The sequence below is a fragment of the Falco rusticolus genome, chromosome Z, assembly GCF_015220075.1.
Source record: "Falco rusticolus isolate bFalRus1 chromosome Z, bFalRus1.pri, whole genome shotgun sequence".
Classification (NCBI taxonomy): domain Eukaryota; kingdom Metazoa; phylum Chordata; class Aves; order Falconiformes; family Falconidae; genus Falco; species Falco rusticolus.
In genome coordinates this window covers 41898569-41925673 of record NC_051210.1, presented here as the reverse complement: position 1 = coordinate 41925673, position 27105 = coordinate 41898569, and the positions used below count along the sequence as shown (strand labels likewise).

The following is a 27105-nucleotide window of genomic DNA, read 5'->3' as shown; positions in this document are numbered from 1 at the left end:
CCTGCATGGCCGTGAGGGCCGTAACTGCCAGCGGGTAACGTCGCAGAAGTAAAACGCAGCGTGGGACAGTACAAGCCTGTCAGATAGCAGTCTTGTCGTTAATTAGCAGAAGTACGAGGACCTGCACGTTGTCTGGGACAGGTAGAACCATTCTGTGAGCTCTATTAAACTTGCATAAACGAGAACACAAATCACTGCTTGCCCCTTTCTCCCCTACGTGACTGGTTTACTGGCCTCTCTCGTGGCCAACAGTTCTCCAGCGATCGCAAATGTGCCTCGTGTAGCTACCTACCTTAGCGTTAGGTGACATTGTAGTTACATCTTGAAATGGGTGTGTGTGGCATACAGAATCTGATGTTTGAATGACTACTTACTCTGCAGCGTTGCAGCTACAGAAACCTCCAGAGCACCAGCTGACAGCTGTTGGTGACCGAGTTGTACTTTCCCTACACCTTCCCTTGCCTGTTTTGCATAGGTAAAGAATGGGTTTTTTTCATTTCTGAAAATACCAAAAGAGAAGGAATTCATGTTTATTTATATAGTATGAGGTGTATGATAATGCATTTTCTTGGGAAGAAAGGTGTTCAACAATTCCTTCACTTTACACGAAGATGTAGTAAACAAGTACACATTTGAAACCATATTTACTTGTTTCTGTTTATTGTTTTTTTACTACAAACACTAAGTGAATGATACATACAGTAGTATTAAACAACAGTAGTTAAGGCTCAGTACTTCATGACAGTAAAAACAATCAAGCCCAATCTAAAAACAATCAAGATGAACCCCAGTCCTCACCTCAGAATTCAGCTGAACGATAGGTAATAATTAGGTACAATTGTAAAAGATACAATCATTTGACATGTTAAATGGTTTATCTATCTGATTAGAATGGAATATTTTGCAGTCTACCCAGAAAATTTTAAAACATACCACAAGATAATAGGTCCATTTATCATGCTGTAACAGCATCTTTATAATGTGGACAGATTTGAACTGTGCTTGCAGCATCAAAAAATGTAGTTCTTCTGTACCTACAGCCACACACGTTGTACACAAGACCTTGCCTAGACAACAGCAGAAAGCAGAAGCTCCTAAGTACATCTAACAGTCTATGACATTTTCAAACATGACGGGCTGAAGTCCACCACTAAAATAAAACTAACCCTACAATCAGTGCTGCCACTTTTTGTATAGATATTTGATCTAATTTTCATGTTAATCTTATTTGAATGTGGACATTCTGGTCCCTGCCTGCAAGTTTGTGCAGCTGTTTAGCATTGCTTCTCCATGACCACTGTCCTCTTACAAAACAGATTCACTTTTCATCCCAAACCCATTACTAACAACAGTATAGCAGTAAACCGAAGGACATGTGTAGTCCTTGCTCTGAAGCAGATAACAAATCCAGAAGAATAATTTGTCTGTGAAAGGACATGACCAGTACAAATAAAATAATATATTGGTTTATCTGGCTTATTTTGAGGATGCTGGATTTCATCCTTTGGGGTTTTTTTCCATTTTAGTAGTACAGAAAGAAATACCACACTTTGAGTTGCCAACAGCAATTCTTTAAATGTCCAACAGACAAAACCAGAAAGGGAAATAAGCAATTCTCTTAATTTCATAAGCAAGCCGTAAAGAAGAAAAAAAGTAAGTACTTCTGTGTTCCTTTTCAGGAACAAATTTATCTTTATGTACTGATTTTGATCTCAAACACCATGGCTCATATAATACGCTTTTAGTAAAAAGCATACAGGAGCCAGGCATTATCAATACTATATGACAGTCTGACAACTAAATTTTCTAGCTATATATCAAAATAAATTAAATAGTTTGCTACTCTTTCTGACTCAAGAAAGTGAAGTACAATATTGTTTTAGGAAACCAAAGTTATGCAAGTACAGTGCACCTCACACTGCAGTTTTTGAAAAACTTACATATTTGTTGAAGTTTATGCAAAAAACCCAAACCAATAGAAATAATTTCTTCAATGTTAAAAGGCCTCCGAATGAAAGTTCTTAGATACTGTGTTAATTAACATCCATCTCAGATAGTGAGCAATGAGAGCTAAAAAACACTTAATCATTTATCCATTGTTAAGTGAACAAAGAAGTCTAATACAGTGGCTTCATTAGCAAAGGCTACTAAAAATGCAATGAAGAGTAACTATGTCTTACCAACACTAGATATTTTGTCCATTTCAATGGAATCTGGAGCAATAAAACTGACACCAGCTCCAAGGCTTGAGCATCTCAAAGACAATTCAGAGGGAGGAATATGACGTAGCTCTCGGCGAGACAATTTTATGGGAGTTACTCCTTGAAACTGTGTTATGGTCTCTCTTCTCTGGACGACAGAAGGTAGCTGAGGATAAGATTTTGAAGGCTGAGTTTCATCTGCCCCTGCTTTGTCATCACTGGTGCTCAACAAACATTCTTTGTTGCACTCTGATTCTGAAACATCCTCTCCAATCTTGTATGAATTCTGCTGTGTTCTTAAAGTATTTGTTCTGTCAGTTTCTTTCATTTTTCCTGGTCGACTAGTAGTTTCAGGGTTAAGTGTTGACTTGAATTCTTCAGAAGCAGCTTCTGCTTCATCTTGACCAGATGCCTTGTCACCAGCACTGTTACCTAAAATGAAATTTATCAGGAGATAAATAGCTACAAGTTACAACTCTTCCAAGTGCCTGCCATCAAGAAATATTAGTCAATACAGTTTTACTGCATCAGTAACTTGTACTGTGAATGTGGTAAAAAACTATCAGCACGTCATATTTTATCCTTTCTGTTAAGAAGTTTGTCATCCTCAAAACCATCAGAGGTATTAGCTGTTACTTTCCTCTGACAACGTCCTGGTAATACAAGTCTCACCATTCTACCTTGAAATGTTTCCTCCTAGGCACTCTTAAACAACTGAACCATGACAGCCAAAAATGAAATTATTCATATATTGAAAAACAGTCAGCAGTCACGCTAGCACAATACACAAAACACATTCTGTAAATTTGACTGTAATGTGCACACAGGGCTTTTATTATTTTTAAAGCTCAGCAACAAATTATAAAGTGTTTTTATTACATTGTATTGCAGCATGCCTCAGAATGTATTCAGAAGAAAAATAATTAAATACAGTGTATTTCTTACAAAAACTTCGAAACTTTTGAAAAAGTTGGAAACTCACACGGATCTTCTCCTTTCTGCTCCTTGCTACAATTTGGCTAGGATGGGTGTTTCCCATCATTGATATACGTCCTGAACTCCATGCTTTGTATACTAGACATAGTCTTTCCCACGCTTATTTATAATCCAACCTCTAGAATATTCACGTTCACTGTTTGACAGTGTGCTTTATAGTAATGAATGTGTTGGCTCACTATCCTGCCTAGAGGGCAAGGGCTGTGCCTTAATGCACTCTGAGAGCAGCAGGTCTGTGATCAGCGTCTATGTATTAGGAAGACATGGCACTGCCCGAGTGGAAAGAAACAGAAGCATCCACTGGGAGGAAGAACCAGTCATGCCGAGACTTAGGAAGAAACACAGGGCCAAGAAGGCTGTATTATGCATGTGAGGGATTGGCAGTGGCATCAAGAGGTGTGAGACAACCAAACTAGTGACAGAAATAGAACCTTATTTTCTCCTCCACCTGAACAGCTCTATTGTAGGTTTGGATTCTGGCAAGAAGGACAGAAAAATTAAAAACTTACAATAGCAAATGGTTGTTGGTTTGCTTTTTGTTGTATTTTTGGTTTTTTTGTTGTTTATGTTAAAGCACAGAATCACGTTAGAAAGCTCTCTTTTGTCTTACAAGTGTGTAAATCCTGTCTTTTAGCCTTAGAAAGTAACCAACTAAAGTAAGTTAGTAACTGAGAGTATGGAATTATTCACTGAGGATCTCCTAGTAAGTAACTTTTATGAAATCAAGTACTAGGAGCAGCCTATCTAAAAGCATGGCATATGACAAAGCGGTTAGTTACAATGTCATTCAGACCCTTTCATATGTTGAAATTCCTTTTTCTTTAATACAATGGTTTGCAGATGTAGATGGTGAAATTATGTTAGAATCCAGAGACAAGAACTTGAACCACTAGTACACAACTGCTACAGCTATAAACCAATGTTGTCTCTCCTTTGAAACTGGAGGAGAGGTGTAATATATTCCTGAAGACTAGTTAGTTCAGTAAAAATATGACTTTTATGGCTTCCGTGTGTTTACCACCTTCAAATAGTCTATTGACAATTGCATAAATATTTTAAGATAATATACTTACATTTAGTGGATGCCAATGATTGATGAGATGATTCTCCAAAGAGGCTCTTCAATTTCTTCTTCAGCTCTCTGCTTATTTTCTTATAGAAAAATAAGTCTTTTTCCATTTGCTGGACTTTCACTTCATACCTTTTCAAGGTTTCTGCAATACCTTCACTATCTTGTTCTAGGACAAGAAAACTGGTTTAAGAACCAAATATCTCTATGCCAAAAATCAAGATGCCCAACTAGACAGAATATGTCTCATATCTTGCTGACACTGCTTGCAATGTGTATATTTTAACTAGTATGACACAGGATCAAAAAGGCCATGTCAACCTTGCTTGTCAGTTTTAATAGAAGTATTTAGAAGATCAAGATCAGCAGGACCAGTATCCTTCAAGTTTCCAATATCAGAAAATTCAATATGAAAATACAACAATTGTGATACTGCTTTAAAAAATAATTTCCCTCCTCAGCATCCTACACATCAGAATTAGTGACAACCAGAACGTATCTTTGAACCCTGTTCTTTTTTTTTCAGTTGGACTGTAGCATTTCTCAGTAGTGACTGAAGATAATATTTGCTGTACAATCGCCCTCAAGAAGCAAATACCTTTCAAATGATGCAGTATTAACTGTAGTTTTTTCTCATGCTCTTTGTGTTGTAAGGTCAGCTGCCTGTCACACTGCAACCTGACATGTTCAAGTGCAGACTCTAATTCACGTATTACGTTTTCCTGGTCTATGACCTTCATTTGCTGTTCTTCAATCTGCAGTTGTAATTTACATTCAGACTCACGTAGGCGAACAATCTAAGAAAGAAATACACTTAATTTATCAAACCATTTTAATAAAAACTTTTACCCTTCTGCTTAATAGATTAAAGCATACAAAAGCAATAGTCTCCACAAGCCATAAGCTTATATTGGAAACACACCTGCCCACTGCTGCAAGTTCACACTTTAGAAATGAGCTCTGTACATTTTAGCCAATGGACTGGTGAATGTTTTTAAGTACCCTGTGCAGAATTTAAACTGCTGTTAAAGAAAATGTAGTTTGAATTAAGAAATTTAAAGTGCTGAAGCTGCTAAATGGCAGAACCAGGCCTCGTCCCTTGTACAGCCCTCATCCAAGGCTGGTTTAAAACTTAGTCAAGTTAATCACTTGAATAGAGAACAGAGAAACAATAGATGAGCAACCGCATACACAGGTGCTCTCACAAATGCAGGTGTTTCTAGAAAAAATCAGCATAAGTGAATAGGAATTGCTTGTTCAAAGACCAAGTGTACTTGAAGGATTGTGTGAGTTAAAGCAGGCAGAAAGAAGGTCATGATCCAAGGAGGACCTTGGAACCAAGGCAGAGACTGGAACCAAACAGATTAATCAGCTGGGACAGGGTCAGGTGATGGATTCGCAGAACTGACAAGACTAAAGGAAACTTCTAAAAACTTTGGACATTAACTAATGATTTGATAAGTGTATATAAGCTGCGCTGCCTCCCTTTGTTCTCTGCCACTCGCTGGGGTGGTGGCCCAGCTCTGTGTTGTGATTAAAGCACGCCTAGTGGTACCCACCTCTGTGTAAATTTCTCCTTTAACACTGAAACAATAGAGTTTTCCTGCTTCTGGAAAACTTCCAACTTAACTGCCACAGATACCTTGTTAACAAATCACCCAAGGTTCACCCAAGACACACCATATTCTAATTTTGATGTTTCCAGATGTCAGTATGATTCTTCATTATGTGGCTGTACACACTGTAGGCAGTGTTTGCAAAAATTGTTTATACTGCATTTAGGAAAAAAATAGGAATACTAGCCTGAGCTTTATGAAGCCTGCAGTTCGGAGGAATTTCAGTATAACACCACTACTTACATATGTTGCTGCTCCAAAATTAGCAATACAGCACTGGAAAGGAGCAAGGAAATGTCCTGGTTTGCAGCACCTTTTAAGCTAATAACCCCCAAACAAGATATACAAAGCTAACACACAACTGTCCTGTTTAGGTTAATATAAAAATTAAAAATATCTGTATTAATAGCAGATCTATGTAACCTGCAGAGATTTTTCACCAAAAGCATGTTAAATTTATTTTTATTTCTTGAATTCATTTCATTATCTAGACAGTAACAGAGAATAGGATATAATCTTACTCATTAGCTAAAACAAACCTTGTTGAAATATTTGAAGATGATAGCTCTGAGCTCAGCAGCAGATAGGGAAACTAGTTTTCCTATTACATTATTCTCACTCTGTGAAATGATCTGAGAAGATGACCTGAGCAAGTGCTGACGATTCTGAATACTTTCATTCTTGTAATCAATAGCAGCCTCCAGGGCTTCAATTCCTTCTTCCAGCTGGAAAAGGACGTGTTCTTCCTGAAGAGAAATACATGGGTGAGATCTTTAAAAAAAAGCTGTAGAATTGATCTTTCTATACATAAGACATTTTTAACTTCATTCTCAAGTGTGAAACTAAGGGGCAAGACAAACTAGTAGTATTACAGAGAACAGAGTGGGGAAGATAAGTGGTAGGGTACAAATCTAGAACACTTGTCTTTTTCAGACATAGTACCCCTATCATGAAACAGTGGTCAATCAAATGGTTCATCACAAAAACAGAAGTAATGTTTCCCTTTTTATTCTTCCCTCATCCTCCCCACAGTTTGCCTTCTAGTATTATTTCCTTGATTGTGCTTGTTTTCTGTTGGATTAATGAATGAATCAGGTTGGTAAGGAGTTTGGTGAACATAACTTGTGTAAAGAAGTGGCAGAAATGCATGGCCTAAAGCATTGCAAAAGATTTTGAGGAGTGAGATAAGTAGGGTTCTTTCTGGCACATTATCACCTCAGCCATATGCCCATACTGCTGCTGAAGACCTAAAAATAATCTGTGCATTTTATACGAGTGTATCATATCTTCAACATAATTATACTGATCAACTTAAGTGTGGACCATCTGGGTAACGTGACTTATTTTTGCTGTAAAAATACAGAGGACTTCAGATGAGGTTTGCTTTTTCACAAAATTCTATGAAAAAAATCACTGTGCAAGTACATTGCCTTGTTCTATGTCCTGACATTAAAATATCTGCCTGTGATAAACTGAAGAACTTCTAGTTCCCTTATTTCTGGTTATATGAACCTTAGCTCAGTGGAGTTTGTCAAGGCATTAGCTGAATTAAGTCCCTCTGTACAGAAACTTTGTTCACTGGTATGTAAGTAGTGCCATTACAGCAGTATTTTAACATTGCTATTTACAAAAGTACCCAACCTCAGTTCTTTTGTGTTAGCTTAGTCTAATAATTGGAGACATTTTAGGTTCTGATTGGAATGCTTTATTATACAACACTACCTAAAACCTGTATTTGTTTCAGAGGTGCTTACTTACTTCAGTTGACAACAATTTACCATCTTTCAGTTTCTCATCCACACTATTTCTTCTTCTGAGCAGCTGATCCCTTTCTGTCTGGAGAACCCGAATTTTTTCCAGAATGTCTGTCTTATCTTCAGTGGTACTGCCCTGAAGCTGCATACTTTTATCACACAGTTCCTGATCCAGCATACTTAAGCGACTAGACAATTTCATACTATGTTTGTTTAAAGCCTGAAAAAAACCACAGCAATCATAGATATAAAACTTGAGATACTATAAAACTGAGATACTCCTTCCAGTAAGAAAAATGTAGGTGAAACCATCACATTCTGCAGTGAAAGACTTGCCTGCTTCTTGCGATGGGACCCCATTTATTTTGAGTAGACAGCTACCATAAAATATACTATTTACTCAAAAGGTGAAAGAAGACAAAAACAGTCAAAGTGCAGTTTTCTACATACTAAAAATTAAAGGGGCTAGTCATTGTAGGTGACAATGATACTTCAATTTTTATTCACTTTTGCTACTGAAAAATAAATAATGCAAAATGTTTCCCTGCATGTTCTCTGGTTTGCAAAAGGACCGAGTAATTTTTAGATATCACATTCTTTAAATCTCTGTGATAACAGAACTCCATAGTTCAGATTTTTTTGTTTTCTTTTGTTGTTGGAATTTGGGGGAGAAAAAGTGAATAAAAAATATTATTCTGTGTTATTCACATTTTAAATGTTTATTTGCTCAAGCCACACAATAACTTCATGGCAGTGGTAGAGACACAAGTCACATGGCTTCAGCTTCTGCTATCTGTCTGCCTTCCCCCCACCAGTCTTTCAGTCAACACTGTAGCTGTGGCGAGTTTCATGTTTTTTCTTAACTCACCTGGCTAGATCGCAGTTTCTTGATTTCCAGGTGGCTTTTCTCTTGCAGCAATGCTTCTTTTTTGGCTACAATGGCTTCTCTTTTCTTTAAATCTTCTTCTAGTTCTGCTAACTGTTGGTACTGTTGGAGAATTCTTTCCATTTCTTCATCCAGCCACTTCTTTTGCTCTTCTAATTTCTGAAGTTTCAACAGAGATACAGAAAGCATTAATCAGGACTTTCTGGATAAGAATTTTATGATTATATTTTTCCTTTTTTAGAATAACCAATGAAATTGTGGAATAAACCAATATTTCTAATGTTAACATTAATTCTGCAACAGAATTTTGACTCAGAATAATACAGAAATTGGACAGAGTTAAAAAAAGGCCTGGCAATGTTACATTGCTACATCTTGTACAAACAAATTTATATCAGATGCCTTTAATGAAATGTATTCTTTTTCTAAGAACAGTTATATAAATAGATGTCTTCAATATAGTCACAGCAACTAGGTTTGGAAGGTACCACAAGAATGCAGTTAGCCCATCTTCATTACATTATAGTTGCTCAAGACCAGCTCTTTGTGAAAAAACATCAAGTGACAAGAAATTATGATGTTGGAAGAAAGACAGTAAATGAGAGCTCTGATCCTGCTAACACAGTCCATTGTAAGTTTATTCTGAAGCCACCACCATTTATCAGTTGTTATATTCCTGGTAAGGCTAAAAACTTGCCTTTACTTAACTTTTAAAGTTTATTTTCAGCTTTTAAGACTTCAGGTAACTCATGAAACTCTTATGTTCCAATGTCACCACCTGAAATAATGCAGGTGATACTGCTGCATAGGACACTTACTTTTCTAAACCTCTTCGGAAAAACCAAAACCATAAAAAAAACCAAACAAACCACACAATGTTTATAACAGAGCTCATCAGGATCACCCTCAAACCTACCAGACAACCAAAGCTGTTGAATTCTCAGGTCTCTGAACCAGCATCTTTGACAAATCATCGGAAGAAAAGGCATTACAGCCTCTCCTTTCCCTCATTCAAGAAGAATATAAGAGCTGCTAGACTATACTCCCAATTTTTTGCTACAGCAAAAATAACCCCCAAAACTATGATGGAATACTTTTCTTCCAAACACTTTACAAAGATGACTAGGGGTAAAGACAGAATTTATTATTTTTTTTCAGGGTCCATACAGATTTGGAATAATTAGCTACCTGCAGCTTCTGTGAAGTTCCAACTGAGTTATTTTTCTTTTTAAATGCAGCAATCTCTTTATCCTTAAGTTTAAGTATTTTCTGTTGTTGCTCCATCTTTAGTTGAAGTTCCTATAAACAAACAAAAAGCCTAATTTTTCCTGCCTCAGTCAGTTTTTAAAATGTACTTAATGTCAAGAGTCCACACAAGTATATAATCCGAAATACTGAGTCTAAATTTACATGTAAAAATGCAATTCAGAGCTAGATATCATGTAATGAAATTGAAAAGAAATGAGAAAGGCAAACTGAAGATTTCTGTGAAAATGCTTGTAGACAATTACTTCAATGTGTTTGTCAAGAAAGTCATTACTTAAAACTATGGAAAGCCTGGCAGTATAGTTTATCGTGTTCGGGGAAGCAGAAGCAAAATTGTTGCATCTCATTCTTTGTCATAAAGAAACAGGAAGAATCCTACTTTAATTTGTTGCTGGTCCCGCTGAATCTCTATTTCTAGTTGCTGCTTCTTTTCGCTCTCCTCACACAGTCTTTTCTGTAGCTGGGTCTGCTGACGCTTCATCTGAGCCACATTCTGCTCAAGTTCTGTTGCTTGTCTCTCACTTTGGTTGGATAATGAAGCCAGATTCTTGGTGTCTTCCTGCTTTTTCTGTAAGGCCTGAACGTTCATGGCAAATTTCAGCTTAACAGCAGGAAAACTACAACTAAAATATGACTGAACTTTATTCTTTATTTCACTGAGTTCTTTGAATCAGCAAGACTTACTAACTTCTGCCCAAACAATCACTTTTTATTTCTGTGGTTTCTGAGCTATCTGGTAAAGCTGGCACAGGCAGAATTAATCTCAAGCAACATGAGAAGGTAAAGAAACAGTTCGTGCCTAGCAATACAATTAAAGTAGGAAAATTTAACAGAAATCACAGCTCTGGGAAATGTGCAGAGACATAATGGTGCCAGAATGCTAGTCCTGAGCTCCAGTCAATAAGACAACTACCTCTTTCTGTATGGGGTTTGTCTGACCCATCCTAGGACCAAGAGGCACAGAGCACTGAAGCTGACCCTATACAAAATGTAAAATTAGGCACAGCAGAACTTAACAGTAAAAGGTCAGTGCCAAACAAATACGACTGTATTCGTGCAAGCCTGGTCTTGCAAACTATCACAGTGATTTGCTTAGAGCTGGAATTTATATAGCAATTTCATAAAACTTCAATTTTATTTATGGCATGGGAAATAATACACTTGTAATAGTCTCCTTGTGTAGGTTCTTTCATGGTACCACGTACAATGGTGTAGGAGCTTCTCTTTTCATACTTCTTGGTTTCTTCTCTACCAAGAAAATACTGTGTGTATCTAACCACATGTATGTTAAATAGCATTCTGAGTATAATAGTATTAAGCTTCTCATTAGCTACTTCAGTCCAACCAGCTACCAGTCTAAAACTGGTGAGAGTTTTACAAGCAGAATGTTAAGGTTCAAAAGTGAGACAGAGATTTCCAAATCTTAATGGTCAGATCAGAAATACCTGCACTTTCAATTTAGCTGCATCCATCTTCTTCCGGAACTCTTTCTGTAACTTGGCTTTCTCAGGAATGTCTCTCAGGTCCTTACTCTCCAGCTCCTGAAGCCGCTTTTGTGTTTCAGCTAGTTCCATTTTGGCCTGCTCAGATTCTTGCTCCAGTTTAGCTATCTTCAAAGAGTACTGCCTGCTTATGGACTGGGCATCCATACCTTGAAGACACCATATCCAAATAGTTTTAAAACAGCAGGACAATCAGTTGAAATGTACTTAATTCTGTAGTTGAATCATTACTTATTTCATTCTGGCTAAACTAGTAATTTCTAAGACATTTTCCAACCCTAAGGGAACATACAGTTCCTTTCTGACTCTGAAACAGAGATAAAGGAAGAAGTCTTAAATCTGAATTCTTCACAAGTCACCTGATGTCACCAAATAAATTGCCATGTGAGTGCCAAATAAAGTGAAATTCTTCTGCCTACTGTAGTTTTTGCCAAAATGGCTCTCCTGTATTTCGTAAATTCTGCTTTATCCAGAAGAATATGCCATTTTCTTATTACTCAGTTTTCAGTTTAACAATCACTACACAACTTTGGATTGTGTTTCTACTCTTTGACTTGCCCTGTTTGGGTAATCTTTCCCAAAGTACTATTTTTTAGGGCACAGAATCCTTCTTGGAGTCGAAAGACAACCTCAAGAGAAGGTATGCAGAACAGAAGAGTGTGATTGAAGGGGTTGAACAAAGAGATCTTCACTGTCATCATAAGGCTAGTTTCTGGCAGACATATATAATGCCAGGACAGAGGTGTAACGGATGTAGGCTAACATCAACACTGACCTTTCCCCTCATCCACTTCTGACTCCTTTTTTACTGCATATATACAGAAGATACAGTGATGTATCTTCTTTCCTATCCCAGACACTATGTGACAAACACATGCCCACAAAGAGATCAGTTGCACTAAGCATACATGAAAAATTACACTCTTGGTGGATAAAAGTGATGATCAGCAAAGCACAAAACACATTTAACAAATACATCTGTATATCATAGCAGAGTAGGCTGTAGTAAAAATTTACAGCTGTCAGTGCAGTCATAGCAAGTAATTAACAAAAGTTAGGATTCTTTAAGTTCTAAAATATTGCATAAGATAATTACATAAAAACTAAGACATGCAGGAGTTCAGGAATTTTGTGTTTCCTTTTTTCTCTGAGCTTCTTCATTCTCATTTTTCCCACAGTAGCCAGTTACCTGTTCTTACTAATTCCTTAATAAGTTCCTCTTTCATTTTGATATTAAGCGCAAGTTTTCTTATTTTTTGCTCAGCTTCAGTGAGCCTCAACTCTGAATTCTTTAACTTCCGCATGTTAAAAACATGACTTTTCTGGAGGCTGTCAATATCTTCACCTTGAAAGAAAAAAAGCAATATGGAGATTAAAAATCTGGAATATACTCTGTGTCCAAAAGACAGTGTTCTGGAACATAGTATAAGTGAAGTTCTTCAATATGAACTGAAAGAATCGAAAGGAGAGAATAGCACAACAAGCCTTTTCCCTTCCGTGTGCCTAAACAAGAAAAGAAAGCATAGTATACACTAGCATTTCAAGACCTTAAGTGGGAGGAAAAATATTCCTGAAACCATTTCAGCGCATCTCTGATAAGGTAATAGCATCTACATTCTTTCATTGAAACAGTACTACAGATTTATATCTAAACAGCTTTTTGGTGTGTGAGGTACTTTCTGGCTAATAAGTATTATTTAAACATTAGGGTCACTGATACTATTTTCAGAAAGGGGAAGAAGAAGAGAATCTTGAAAGCCTGTGTTCAATTACAACCAAAAGAGTATTTGTATCAAATACACATATTTTGCTGGGAAAAATATTTACATATGTTAAAGACATTCTTGCATATTCTGATACTGTAATAACATTTGCTGTCACGACTTCCATTTTACCTGTGGTTGTGTCAGTCTGTAGCACAGATCTGTTGGTTAAACCAGACTTGTCTACTTGACACTTCACGTTGCTTAGGTCAGGAAGAAAGCACAGAGAAGCCTGTTTTCGTGTCCATGTTCGGTTTATGGAATGCCTAAAGAGGAATAAAAAACATTCCAAACACACAGGGATTTTTTTTTCTTTAAGGTTCATACAAAGTAAATGATCTTAACAGGGAAGAATCCCAAATTCATGTAAGCACTTGTACCTTTTTTCCCATCTACTCTCCACCTCCCCACCCCCACCCATCCCCACCTTCATGGTAGATTCTGGCCCCAAACCAAGGATTATGAATTCACTATTAAATCAAAACCCTATGTTTATTAGACCTATTTTGTAATATGCCCAGTTGATCCCATAAGTTTACCATATGTAACGTCACAAATGGTCTCATATTATGGCAGGATTTCTCTGTAACAATGAATAAAGAATAACAAAAAAAATTACTTAAATGAGATTTTCTTTTCTTCCTCTTCATTGCTCTGATCAGAGAGGTGGCAGTGAAGGACTTTATCCTGATCTTCTATGTTGCTCAGTATCATCTGGCTGCGAGTACGGAATTGTGCCATTACCCAGGCCAGGGAGAAGGCAGGGGGGCTGGTATACACCTGTCAAAAAGCACACCAAAAAAGTGATGGGTAACAACACTTGCAATAATTTGGCAGTTCTTTACTAACATTTTTAAAATATTTCAATTTAGAAGTCTGTCATCACCTGAGCTTGTAAGCTAAATTAAAGAGGTTTTCTATAATAACTGAATACCTTTGTAACAAAAAGTTTTGTAAGAGGTTAGAGCACTTGTTCCAAATGTGAAAGAAGCCACTGTTAACAACTCAAATACAAGGTATTTGATATATTGGTAAGAATAATAAACTATTTTTAGTAATGCTTCATATTTGAGCCCTAAAAAACACCAGGAAAACATCAGAAAAGACTGCAGCTTTAGTATTTGTAAGTAATAATTTTAAGCCTGAATATTTTGGACAACTGTGACATATGTTGCAAGAAATTAAAAAGTAATTTTCCAGAGTCTTTAATGGGAAGTTAAACAGCACCTGAGAAAGCCACCATAAATTTTCAAGTCTAATTATTGAACTATAACCGTTACAAAGTCAAAGGAAAAAAAAAGTAACATTTGGGTAGACTTTACCTTTCGGGTCTCTGTCGTTGAAGGTGGATGAAGGGAGTGTAGCAGACTCTTTGTGAGTGGGACACTGTATGGCCTCCTTGCAGATGCTGTAACAGCTGGCACATCTCCGCTTGAGAAGTCCAAAGTTTTCACGTCTGTAAACTTCTCTAATTTTTCTTTTAGCTGATCAATAAGCATTTGCTGTTCCACCATTTTCTCATTCTCATGAAGAAAAAAAAAACAAAGCAAAACTGTTACCAATCATGAGCTCTGTATTATATTCTCTATTTCTAAATCCCTTTTACAAAGGTCATCTTGTAAATCACTCACTGACCCTAAATTCTGCAGTGCACAGGCAAATCCTACAACAAACTTAAACTCCATAACATACCATCAATCTAAAATCCCAGCCCACCTCACCTCCAATAAATTTTAGACACACTTTTGTCCAGAAAGACCTATCCCAGATAAGTTGCATTAGCTTATATAGTGACAAGCAGATCACATACTTAACAGCCTATGCTTGCTTTGTATGTGTGTTTATAAAGAAATTAAATGGGAATTCAACAAAAATGTTCAAATGAAATACATGGTCTGCGTCTCATTAATTAACCATGTGTACAGGCTTGTTCCTCCTCTTTCAGCGGTTCCACTTTAAAGATTATTTGTATTAATAAACATAAACACACACATGATCCCAGGATCCCTTGTACGGGCTCTTTCTTTTTCTTCTTCCCAGCCTCAACTTCGTTGGTAGTGCTAGTTTGGAGAACTTGCTTATCTTCCTCTCCTACAGCAGTGTCTGTACATCATTCAAAACTACTTATCTTACCAACACTGATTCATCCATAAGGCTAAGATTATATGCATTTTAAACTCCCTCTACTCCTTTCAATTCCTTTCAAAGTACCTTTAAAATCTGGCCTAGTAACAACAGGAAAGTTGAAGAATAGTCAACCAAACATTTTCAATAAAAGATATTTTGCATTCTCCTACTTTGAATCATACCTTTTTATTAATTTTTTGTATCTTGTTTTCTTAGACTGCAAATTCCTTCCAAACACATATAGACAATATCTTGCAGATTGACATTTTGTTGGAATACAATATATAATATTCCTTTGCCACAGGAAATAGAATTTGTATATTAATACCCATATTTGTTGCAGTTTTGGAAGCAGTTACGGCCAAATGATCCACCTTTAAGCTTTTAACCCTTTCAAGGACTTTTGTCCCTGATACCCTTGTACATACAACCCCACAGTGCACCTGTTACATAAATACATGTGCCTATAAACACTTAATATCTATCTAGTACCTGCTGCTTTTAAAGTTCTTATTCTATCATGTATCACTTAATTACATATTCCTGTGAATACAACTTAAAATACTTGACAGAAGCATTTGCTTTTCATTATTCTACCTATTTTATATGTTCTTAAATAAAAGTGGCAATTTAGTAGATTAAGTACCAAAATGGTCCCTGAAAGCTCTCAAGCTTCTCTCGTGTCTCTGATACTGAAATAATCATGATCTTTTCCCTACACTGTGACTACTTCTGTTCATTACTTCTACCTGGATCCTCCAAAATTTATATAAGCATTATTTCAGTGTAATAAGTTGACACCATGGTGTACAGGTTAAAAAAAAAAAAAAAACCACCACAATCTAGCCAGAGGTGACAGAAAAGAAAGAAAGTGACAGAGGGAAGAAAAAGATGAAGACTAGTATACTTACCTTTCATTCATTGACTCTCCCCAAGCCATCAGCAAAGAAGAGGAAAAAGGAGAAAAAGTAGAATAAGGAGAAGAGTACTAGCTAGCCATTCTTATGCTTTTCTTTTTTAAAAGGTCAGATAATAATTTATCTATCATCCATGTGACAGGCAACACCAGAACAATATTAACTATTCCATTTATGGTCTCCTGGATCTTGAAATGTTATGGACTTGCTACCCATCATAATTTCATTAGCAAGCACAAAATCTAGAGAAGGAAGGAGGCAAGCAGTGTTTCCACTACATCACTCAGTTTTCTCTAATAGTAAATGCTCAGAAAATTAGTATGAAATCCTGTCTTATAAAGTCAAAAGGGAACACTAATCTAATTCTTAATAAAGCTATAACAAAATAAATTTCTATACAACTTCTCAATTAAAGCGTTTTATAGGATCTTTATAGTCTTTTTAAAATTCTAAAGAATCTTTAAAGACCTTTCAAGTTCTAATTCATTAATTTCCTGAAACTACTTAGCAATAATACACATCTGGAGAAAGGGGCGTGTGTTATCCTTCAGGAAGCATGTAGAGGGTGAATGGTTCACCTCATGTTATACAGGAAGGCTGTGGCACAGCTAGGCTGATATAGAGCCTTCAGGAATCACGCTATTGTGCTTCATCCACCAGATGATCTTGTTAAGGGATACAGCTCTAATGCAGACAAAATGCCCATAAGATTGACAGGTAGTTATGTCTAAAAAGTCCTGAGAAACCTGTCCTGAAATAATAAATGCATTCATACAGGGGAAGGATGGTACAATATAGATATATGCAATGTGTACCAGAGCAGAAATACCTGTAATCTATGTGTTTCCTCAGCCCCCTTTAAAGATTCCAGTTGTTTTTCATTTTCCTGTAGTAATATCTTTATCCGATTCTGCAGTATCTGCAGTTCATGATCCTTCTGGCTAAATACCTCTTCATCCATAACTAGAGCCTGCTAAATAATAAAAGAAAAGTTCAGCTGGGAAAAAGGGGACATTAGTATTCTTACAGTTGGGAAACAAAAAAACAAACCAAAACCAAACCAAACAGTGAAGTTTTGGGGTATGTATGGCAAATTGTGTAAGAGGTTATCTGTGGTTGTTACCAGTTATTTCTTCACTTCCATTTCATCATTGATATTTTTCTGACAAGTTTCTTTCTTCCAAAAGGAATAATGTACCCATAACCAAAGCTACTTCATTGACTAAATCCAACTATTCTCTTTAGAGTGCTGTGAGATGTAGCCACAAGATCTCAGCATCAACCATAAGATTAACATACTTCTCAAATGAAAGAATAAGGACAGCTGTCCTCATTCTGCAACTTGAATAACCACCTAAAGATTAAAGAAACCATAAGAATGCTTCTTCAGATGTTCTAGTGGATAAATAATCCAATACTGATTGAAGGAGACTTCCAAATGTTGTTTCTCTTCCAGAAAGCCTGTAGAAGCCAGATATGAAGTATGGAAGCATCATGCCTTTTTGTTCTAAAACTGGATACTTCTTACAACTAGCTTACCTACATCTTTCTTCCAAGACCAGACAACTCTTAACAGATTTTAAGAATGCACTCAAGAACCTGCTGGCTCTTTAGAGAACAGAACTTTTTCCAAAGTCTGTGTACCAGCGCAAGTGTTTGTACTAAATGTAGTTGACAAGTGTATCCTGTCCTCCACTGCTGCTGTATCATTATGCAGAGCTGAGCCAGCTACAGAAAAAAAGAAGCTTGCACAGTGTTAGCATGGTGACAGAGAGGGGCAGGATGAAGTGACAGAAACTAAGTGGCACATTGTCCATATTATATTAAACATACACAACTAAAATCAGGCTATATTTGCTCAGTTGTATGGGGTGTAGGTGTCAAGGTTTTGGTGGGGGTGACTGTTGTGAGCAGAGACCAGGGTTTTCCCAGGCCGGACACAGCCGGTTCCAGGCAACTCCAATGGACCCACTGCAGGGAGAACAGCTGAGCCCCTCAGACAAGATGGTGGTGGCTCTGTGATAATGTATTTAAGAAGGGGCACAAAATGTCAGACAGGCAGAAGAGAAGGGAACCAAAAGAGTGAGAAAACAGAGGGAACACCAGAAAAAGGAGAAAGAGGAGGTGCTTGGTGGTGGAACAGCAGATACCCACACTGCAGCCTAGGGAAGACCCATGCTGGAGATGGACATTCCTGAAAGAACTGCTGCCCACGCAGGGCCCAGGCTGAATCAGGATAAAGGTGCAAGGAGGAAAGAGCAGCAGAAAGAAACTGCTATGTACTGACCATGAACCACCCACTGTGTCCCTGTATCAGTGAGGGGGAGGAGTATGGAGTGAATAAGTGAAGATAAGCCCAGAAATAGCTGGGGAGGAAAGGTGGTGTTTTAGTGTTTGTCTTTTTGTTCCCCACTATATAAATAATTAGTATTTTTTTAAATTGGCAATAAATTAAATAATTCTTCCCCTATCAAGACTTTTTATATTGGTAATCAATATCCCTGTCTTTATCTCAACCCACAAGCTTTCTGATTCCTATTCTTCCTGTTTCCTCTCCCCAAGTCCTGCTGATGGAGGCATGAATGAGTGGCCTGTTCGGAGTCTGGCTGTTAGCTATGGCTCACCCACTACACCAGTATTTTTGTTTTGTGTAAGACAGCATTATCTAGGCAATCATAGCTGTTATCAAAGAAATATGTATGTACAAACAAGAACAGGTCCCCTAGTAGCTATTAAATCTGTCCATACACAAGCTCTGTTTTAAAGTTTGTACCGTCTTTTTTAGCCTCCCACTAACAGTTTCCACCTAGCTGTGGATGGCATACTTACCTGGGGAAATTTAATTTTAAACTCAGCTCTTATACTGTTTTGAACCTGGGGAACAGAGGTTTAAAATAAGCTACAGAAGAAAATCAATGTTACCTAAAGGCATGATATTGAAAAGGAAATGCAAGAGTTCTGGGTAAAACATTGCTGAAGTAACACAAGTTAGGAAATTACTTAATGATAATAGATGAGATACTTGGAACTTCATAGTATTATACATTGACTAGCATACTACCTACGTAGCATTAGATAATACAAGATGAAAGTTGCAAAACTTAGCCCATGGGTTATCTGGAATTACACTGATACCTGTGAAAATACTTGCATTTTAGTTATATCTATAATCCTGACAGACTGATTTTTTTGCAAGATTAAAAGCAATTTACAAGTTTACAGGACAACTGAAAGTAGTTGTTGTGGGTTAACCCCAGTAGGCAGCTAAGCACACACAGCTGCTTACTCACTGCCCTCTCCCCACCCCCTACCCCCCCCCCCCCCACCAAGCCAGTGGGACAGGGGAAGAGTAAAGAAAGAGTAAAAGCAAGAAAACTTGTGGGTCAGGATAGAAATAATTCAGAAAGTGAAGGTGAAGTGGAAGAAGAAAGAAAGAAAACAAGTAATGCAAAGGCAATTAATGCAAAATCAATCACTCACTGCCTCCCACGGGCAGACTGATGCCCAGCCAGCTCCTGAGCAAGAAACAGCTAAGGTACCTAAGCCCTTCTCACTCAGTTTATTGCCGAGTTTATCACATGGCGTGGAATATAGCTTTGGTTGGTTTGGGTCATCTGCCTGGTTGTGCCCTCCCCACCCTCGGGTGCACCACCCAGTGTGTTCACTGGGGTGACAGAGTGAGAAAGAGATAGCCTTGATGCTGTGCAAACACTGTTCAGCAAGACTTAAAACATTTGCATGTTATCATCATTGTGTTGGTAACAAATCTAACACACAGCACTCTACAAGCTTCTGTGAAGAAAATTAACTCCATCCCAGCCAGACCCAGTACAATTTCCACACTATATTCCACAGCATTTATATAATGCTCAAGTCCCACAGTATCCACAGAATCACAGAATCATTTAGGTTGGAAAGGACCTCTGAGATCAAGTCCAACCGTTAACCCAGGACTGCCAAGCCCACCACTAAACCCTGTCCCTAAGCACCGCATCTATGCATTTTTTAAAGACCTCCAGGGATGGCGATTCCAGCACCTCCCTGGGCAGCCTGTTCCAATGCTTCACCACCCTTTTGGTGAATAAATTTTCCTAATATCCAATCTGAACCTCCCCTGGCACAACTTGAGGCTGTTTCGTCTTGTTTGGTTGCTTGTTATCTGGGAGAAGAGACCTGTCCCCACCTGTCCACAGCCTCCTTCCAGGCAGCTGTAGAGGAGAACAAGTTCCCCGCTGAGTCTCCTCCTCTCCAGGCTAAACCGCCCCAGTTCCCTCAGCCGCTCCCCGTCAGACTTGTGCTCCAGACCCTGCACCAGCCTCGCTGCCCGCTCTGGCCACGCTGCAGCACCTCAGCGTCCCTCTTGCAGCGAGGGGCCCAAACCTGAACACAGCGTTCGAGGTGCGGCCTCACCAGTGCCCAGGACAGGGGGACTGCCCTGGCCCTGCTGGCCACACTGTGTCTGGTACCAGCCAGGGTGCTGCTGGCCGCCTTGGCCACCTGGGCACACTGCTGGCTCACGCTCAGCCGGCTGTGGACCAGCACCCCCAGGCCCTTTCCCACCAGGCCCTTTCCAGCCGCTCTGCCCCAGCCTGTAGCGCTGTGTGGGGCTGCTGTGACCCAAGGGCAGGACCCAATACAACCTCATTAACCCTCCCTCCCTTCTTGTCCTTTGACTTATACACAGATATCATTCCCTAAGTCTATGGGCCATTTCTGTAAAATATTCATAAAATGTTCCCAAGATGTTCACTGAGTCCATTTAGTCCATGACTTGGGTTCTGTCTGTTATGGTGGTCACCCAGGACAGGAGAGGCATGTCGTGTTGAGTTACTGGACATTGAAACAAGCTCAGGCTGGGTCACTGCTGCACTTGCCTGGCTTTTAGCAAGGGTCTGTGAGAAAAAGCAGTCCCACAAACAGGTCTGCTGTTTCCCAAGGGAGGAACAACCCATGCTGTCTTTCCCAGCCAGTTCTCTAAACATGCTACAGGGGACCTTATCTCCCTCTACAATACACAGGGGTTTTGCTTGAGCAGGTCCAGGTCAGTTAGCTAATCCTCCTGATACTAATTAGCCAAGTGGCTTCTGTTAAACTTGCACCCCACCGCTGACATGTCCCAGTGCCCACTGCCTTCAGTATAGTCTTTTAACAGTCCATTGTATCATTCAGTCTTTCCAGAGGCTGGTATGTGATAGGGAATATGATATACCAAATCATTGCCACATTTCTTGGTCAGGTGCTTATGATATTTTTTTCAGAACTGACTTCTGTTGTCTGATGCAGTGCTTCCTGGCGTGTCATGTCACCAAAACTTGCTTTTCAAGGCCCAGGACGGTGTTTCAGGTGGTGGTATGGGTGCCATCCTGTCCACATTTCTTGTTCCACAATATCTATGGCCAGCTGGATGGTTTTCACTTCTGCATATCTACTCAATTCACCTTTCCCTTCAGCAGTTTTTACAACTTATTATGTGGGACTCCACACAGCGGTTTTCCACCTCTGATGGTTTCCCACCATATGAAAAGACTTAATGGTGGCATACTTCATTCAGGCCATGATAGTCCACTGTAAACCTCCACCTGCTATTGGACTTTTGTGCTGGCCATATGGGACTATTAAAGGGCAAGTGAGTCCTGCTGTTCACTCTTTGGCTCTTGAGTCAACAAATCAGCTCCTGGATTTGGATAAGGGAGACAAGGGAGTCTCAGTTGGGACGATATTGATGCCAGTGCACCATCATGGTAGAAATTGGTACTTGCTGTTCTTCAACACACAGCAGCCCCACAACAGAAGGATCATCCAAGAGGCCAGGCAAGATAGACAGCTGTTTAATTGCCTCAGAAATGGCAGCGGCTACATCAAAAGGCCAAATAGTACCTCTTCAGATCCCTGAGGTACTCTCTTTTGAGAGAGTCAATGGCAAGGTTATATGGGGCCTCTGGACTGGTGACAATAGGATGATTCTGTCACTTGTTTCCTGTTAGGCTCACCTCAGCTTCTAACAGCTGGGATACCCCTGTCACTCCAGAAATCCAGATGTGTATGTGTTCAGTCCCCTTGTATCCTGATGGCATTAGGATACACTGTACACTGGTGTCCACCAAAACCAAAGGAAATACAATTTTGCTTTTCCTCCACTTGGCTGGAGGAAGGCCCTCCTACTCCCAACCACAGCATTCATTACCTGACTCTAACTGCAAACCAGAAGTCATTACACCATGAAAGGAGGCCATGACTCTGTTGCCAAGGCTACGCTACAAGGACTATTCACAGGTGTGATCCTACTACAGACCAGCATGGTAGAAGGCACGCAGTTCAAACCCACGTGGACATAAATCCATTGGATTTGTATCAGAAAGAAAAGAGGGGTCCTCAGCCCATCTACATCATCTGGGAATTGCTCAAGAGCAACCAGAGCAGTAATCTTCCTGGAAGGACCCTTTCTAACCAGTGCTTTTTTCTACAATTCATGTACACAGATTTCCAGGACCAAGGTGGGTGCACCATCCACCACCCCACCTCCTCATATCCTCCTCGACTCATGCAGCTAGAACTACAGGGTGGCACCTGGTGTGTGCCCATGGTTCCCTTTCCTTTGAGCAGAGTAAAGCCAGCCTATGGTAGCTCAGATGCTGGCCTGCACAGAGGCAAGGAAGGAGCGAGATTATCCATATCCTCTTTGAGTAGCGAGACCTTGTGGAAGTCTTTCCACAGCTGAGACGCAGGCCCATAGCAGGGAGGGGGCATAAAGATTCTCTTTAAATAGCTGGAACTGTCAGACCACTGCGTACAAAGTTGATGCCTTGATGTCAACCCAATCTATCATTGCTAGGTGGCTGGTGCATGACATTGGTGTGCTCTGTACAGACTTCTGCCACACAGACTGTGTGCACTGTATGTCATTTGGATCTTTGAACAGCCAATCATTGTCCATGTCACTGCAGACCACCTCCACCAGCACTATTTCCCTCTAACGGTGGATACTTCCTCTGCGGTAGTCCACTTGACTCACTGGGATATAGTATTTTCCTTAAGAGGATGGTACCTTTTCTTTGTGTTCAATAAACTGAGCCACCCCTGGAGGCTGCGGGTGGCCGCCTCTCTTCTGATCCCTCTGTCAATCCCATGGTTCCTAGCAATGGATCCCAGCTGCTGTGCTTCCCTACCTTCTAGCTCCAGACTGTTAGCCCCCACTTTCCCAGCACTGGAGCAATTCACTCATCTTGCTGAGGGACAAAACCTTTCTGCCTATCTTGCAGCTTGATCATAGATAGGGACCAGGTAGTTTCTGCCTCTTAGAATTTCTCTTTCCTCCACTGTCCTGCTGCAGAATAGGCTGCCTCTTCTGATTCTTCCTCTTTCCCCCTCTCAGGAGGAGCTATTTCTTCTCTTACTGCGCTGACCTCTGCTTCCATGTTTCTTCTTGACTACAGGAGTAACTATTACAGTTAAGGGTTCGGTCTCTCGTTTAGTGCACACTCGTGTGGCCTCAGAGCAAGGGCCTTCCTCAGTGCCTGTTTGCAGGCTCTTACATCAGGAGACCCTCTTGCATCTTTGAGGGCATGGGCCAGGTCCCAACACAGCTTTAGAAGTCACTGTTTCACCTCCCCTCCTTCAAATGGTATATTAGTTTGATGGGTTTACAAGCCTGTTCAGCAGTGAAATCCTCAGCTGTCAGAGGCAACAACAACCCTACGCACCTGCCCAGCTCCTCCCACACACCCTGCCACCCCAGGGATCAACTGCTTTAGAGCATGTTCCAGTGTGGCATCCCCAGTTAGTTGTTTAACCTTATGAACAATATCAAAATGAGGAACACAATACACACCAGTATGAACAGTCTGATTAAACAAGGATACTGAAGGAACTGAGAAGCCATTACATCAAGGCTATAAAAATCTCTCCTGGAGGAGAGGAAGGGATAGGTGCCATTCTTTCCTCCCCCCACAAAATATCTCTTAGAGGACAAAAGGGGAAAAATGTAGCTGCTGGTTTTGTCCATAAGATGGTTCTTGGAGTACTGGGACACCAGTGATCTAAGACTCAAATACCAGATTAGGCTGAAGGCCAGTGGTTTTATCATAGCTCTCCCAAGCAAAGGAAAACAAAGTGAATAAACAGCACACTAAACAGCAAAGTCTGAAAACAGTCATTAATAATTCTTGGAGTCTGTTGTACAGCTAGAAAGAATCTGTTATTAGAATATTTGAGGAAACATGTAAATCAGCATGCAAAGTAAATATTATGCCAGCATCATGATCTGCAACAGCCACTCAAATAACAACTTAACTAAAAAGGTGCAACAGCTAGTTTAATCTAGCACACTCTAACCAAATATGTTTATTATCTCAAAGGCCTTGAGCCACAATGTTGGGTGCCAAAAAGGACTGTTGTGGGGTAACCCACAGTCGACTGCTAAGCACATACAGCCACTCACTCATTTCCACACCCTCCCTCAACCCCAGTGGGATGGGGGAAGAGCAAAGGAAGAGTAAAAGCAAGACAATTTGTGGGTCAAAATAGAAATTGTTCAGTAAGTAAAGGTGAAGTGGAAGAAGAGGGAAAGAAAATAAAACAAAATAAATGATGCAAGCACTCACCACGTCCAAAGGCTGACTGACACCCAGCCAGTTCCCAGACAAAATATGGCTCACTATCCTAAACCTCCTCCTCTCTCATTTAATCGCTGAGCATGGTGTTACATGGCATGAAATAACTCCTTGGTTAGTTCAAGTCATCTCCTTGGTTGTGTGTGTGTGTGTGTGTGTGTGTGTGTGTGTGTGCCTCCAACCTTTTGTGCACCCCCCAGTATACTCATATGAGGGCAGAGGCAGAAACAGAGAAGGCCTGATGATGTGTAAACAACATTCAGCAAGACCTAAAACATCAGCATGTTATTAGCATTGTACTTGTCACAAATCTAAAACACAGCACCCTACGAGTTTCTGTGAAGAAAATTAACTCCATCCCAGCAAGACCTAGGACACTAGCACAGTTTTTTAAAAAACCTAACAAATAAAACAGCTCAGCCTCATAGAATCGTCTTGAAACTGACTAGCCAAAATATAACATTATTTACCTCTACCATGATTAAGATGACTGTCTATTCAATCATCCAGTAAAATAAAGTTATATCCCAGAGATTAGACAAACATAATTATACAAGACTGTGTATTAAATTTAAATTGTCAAATTAAGCACAGGTAAGTGTAACAGTTTTACATTTTTCGAAACTGAATCAAAGTTTAGCAGACTGCTCTCTCATGTAGTTATTTAAATAATCAACTTATAATTAAATACCTGGCATTTCTTTAGTTCCCTCTTTAGCTGAAGAACTGTGATGTGATGTGGCTCTTGGCTGGTCTCAGTCCCTGTGTCAGTTTCCTGCATGCTGAGAGCTTCCTTCCTTACTTCCTGTACCATAGCAATCCAGCTCTGCAACCTGTCCCGCTGATTTTGTTTTAAGCTAACATCATTGTTCAAATCAACCAGAAATGGGAAAGCTTCATCTACACAATTTCTGTAACTGACACATTGAACCTGAAGCCGGGTGAGCTGCTCCTCAAGTGAACTGATACGAGCTCTTTCTTGATTTAAGTCATGTGAACACTGACTACCGACTTGCTGGTTATGCAAAGCTTCTCGAAGCAATTTGATTTCAAGTTCCATTTCATCAATCCGGTCTTGATTGGGGTTGTAATTAACAACTGGCTTATTTCTAATGTTTTTGGCTCTGTTGGCATATTTGAGGGAATTTAAAGATTCATCGAAGTCTGATGAGGATGGACTTATACATGTTATCATGACAGTCTTGGCATTTCCTCCGAGGGAGTCTTTCAGAATACGGGTGATTTTGGCATCCCTGTATGGAATATGTACACTTTTCCTTTTGGGGTCCCCAAGGGCACTGATGACATTTCCCAAGGCCAAGAGACCACTATTGATCTGAACTGATTCTTTGAAGCGTTCGCCAGTATTTCCAGTCTTTGTCACCCTCTCTGATCCTGCCAAATCCACAAAATGAAACTTTGAAGCAATCGTCTGGACTGATTTCCAAGATGAATCCTGTGTAGCATCAGTATTTTTCTGAGACTCTGCAGACTGTTTCTGACAAATATTGATGGTAAAAATAGCATGAGATCGACTAGAGTGCTCATTCATTTGTGTTGTGCTTGTGTGACGAGCTGCATTGCCACTTTCCAAGAGGCTTATCACTTCATCTGCACATTCTACTCGGAATTCCTTAGCACCAACAATCACTTCAAGCACCAAACCAAAGAAAGTAAGAATAATTCAATTAATTAATTAACTCTTCAGCAAAATTTTGCAGCAATTAGAAATAGTCAAACTGTAGACACATATTAGAGAAACATACAAGCCTGCATTATTATGAGGTCATAGCATACTGCAATAGCAAAATAAGATAGCAGTATGTGAAAAGCATGACATACAACACACCTGAAACCTGCAGGTGTTTCATATATGGGTGCATTGTGCTGTAGCATTTGAAACAGTATCTTAAACACTACACAGCTTTATCTGTTTACATACTGACATGTTCAATTCACAATCTGGCGCTATCTAGAAAAAAGTATGAGCAAAGTCAGCTCAAAGGATATTTTGCCAGTTCAAAAAAACCCAACCAAACAAACTGAAACTAAAAATAAAAAAAGTTTATAATAGAAACGATTCCTAACCAACGGTAAAAGCAGAATTTCAACTCCATATAGCTTGGGTAGTTTGGTCTACTTCTACCAAGTACTCCTACCAAGCATATTTTTTGTCCTTTGTTTTAATACGAATGAAAATGTCCTAGCACAACCTACTGAAGCTGACCCCAACTGTAATGAAGAAGAGAAATAGTTTAATTGTGGAATCTTTATGAATTGTCCACAAAATTTGTGCTAAGTTAGTCACTTATTTCAGCTACAGACAACAAAACTACGCCAGCTCAATACAACAGTATATTACAGCAAACACAATTAGAACACAAAGAATAAAGAACAGA

General features: G+C 39.3%; 1 protein-coding gene across 1 annotated transcript in view; it reads right to left on the bottom strand.

Annotated features, from left to right (window-relative positions):
* Positions 1-644: 644 nt before the first annotated feature.
* The window catches only part of KIF27 (kinesin family member 27), a 30275-nt gene continuing 3814 nt past the window's right edge, over positions 645-27105 (bottom strand). The window contains 15 exon segments of the mRNA XM_037373710.1: positions 645-2633; positions 4271-4435; positions 4865-5063; positions 6422-6628; positions 7641-7856; positions 8505-8681; positions 9711-9821; positions 10168-10365; positions 11234-11439; positions 12480-12635; positions 13186-13319; positions 13673-13833; positions 14376-14576; positions 16927-17070; positions 25398-26491. Of these exon segments, the coding sequence (XP_037229607.1) occupies positions 2170-2633; positions 4271-4435; positions 4865-5063; positions 6422-6628; positions 7641-7856; positions 8505-8681; positions 9711-9821; positions 10168-10365; positions 11234-11439; positions 12480-12635; positions 13186-13319; positions 13673-13833; positions 14376-14576; positions 16927-17070; positions 25398-26491 (3833 nt within the window). The 3' untranslated portion in view covers positions 645-2169.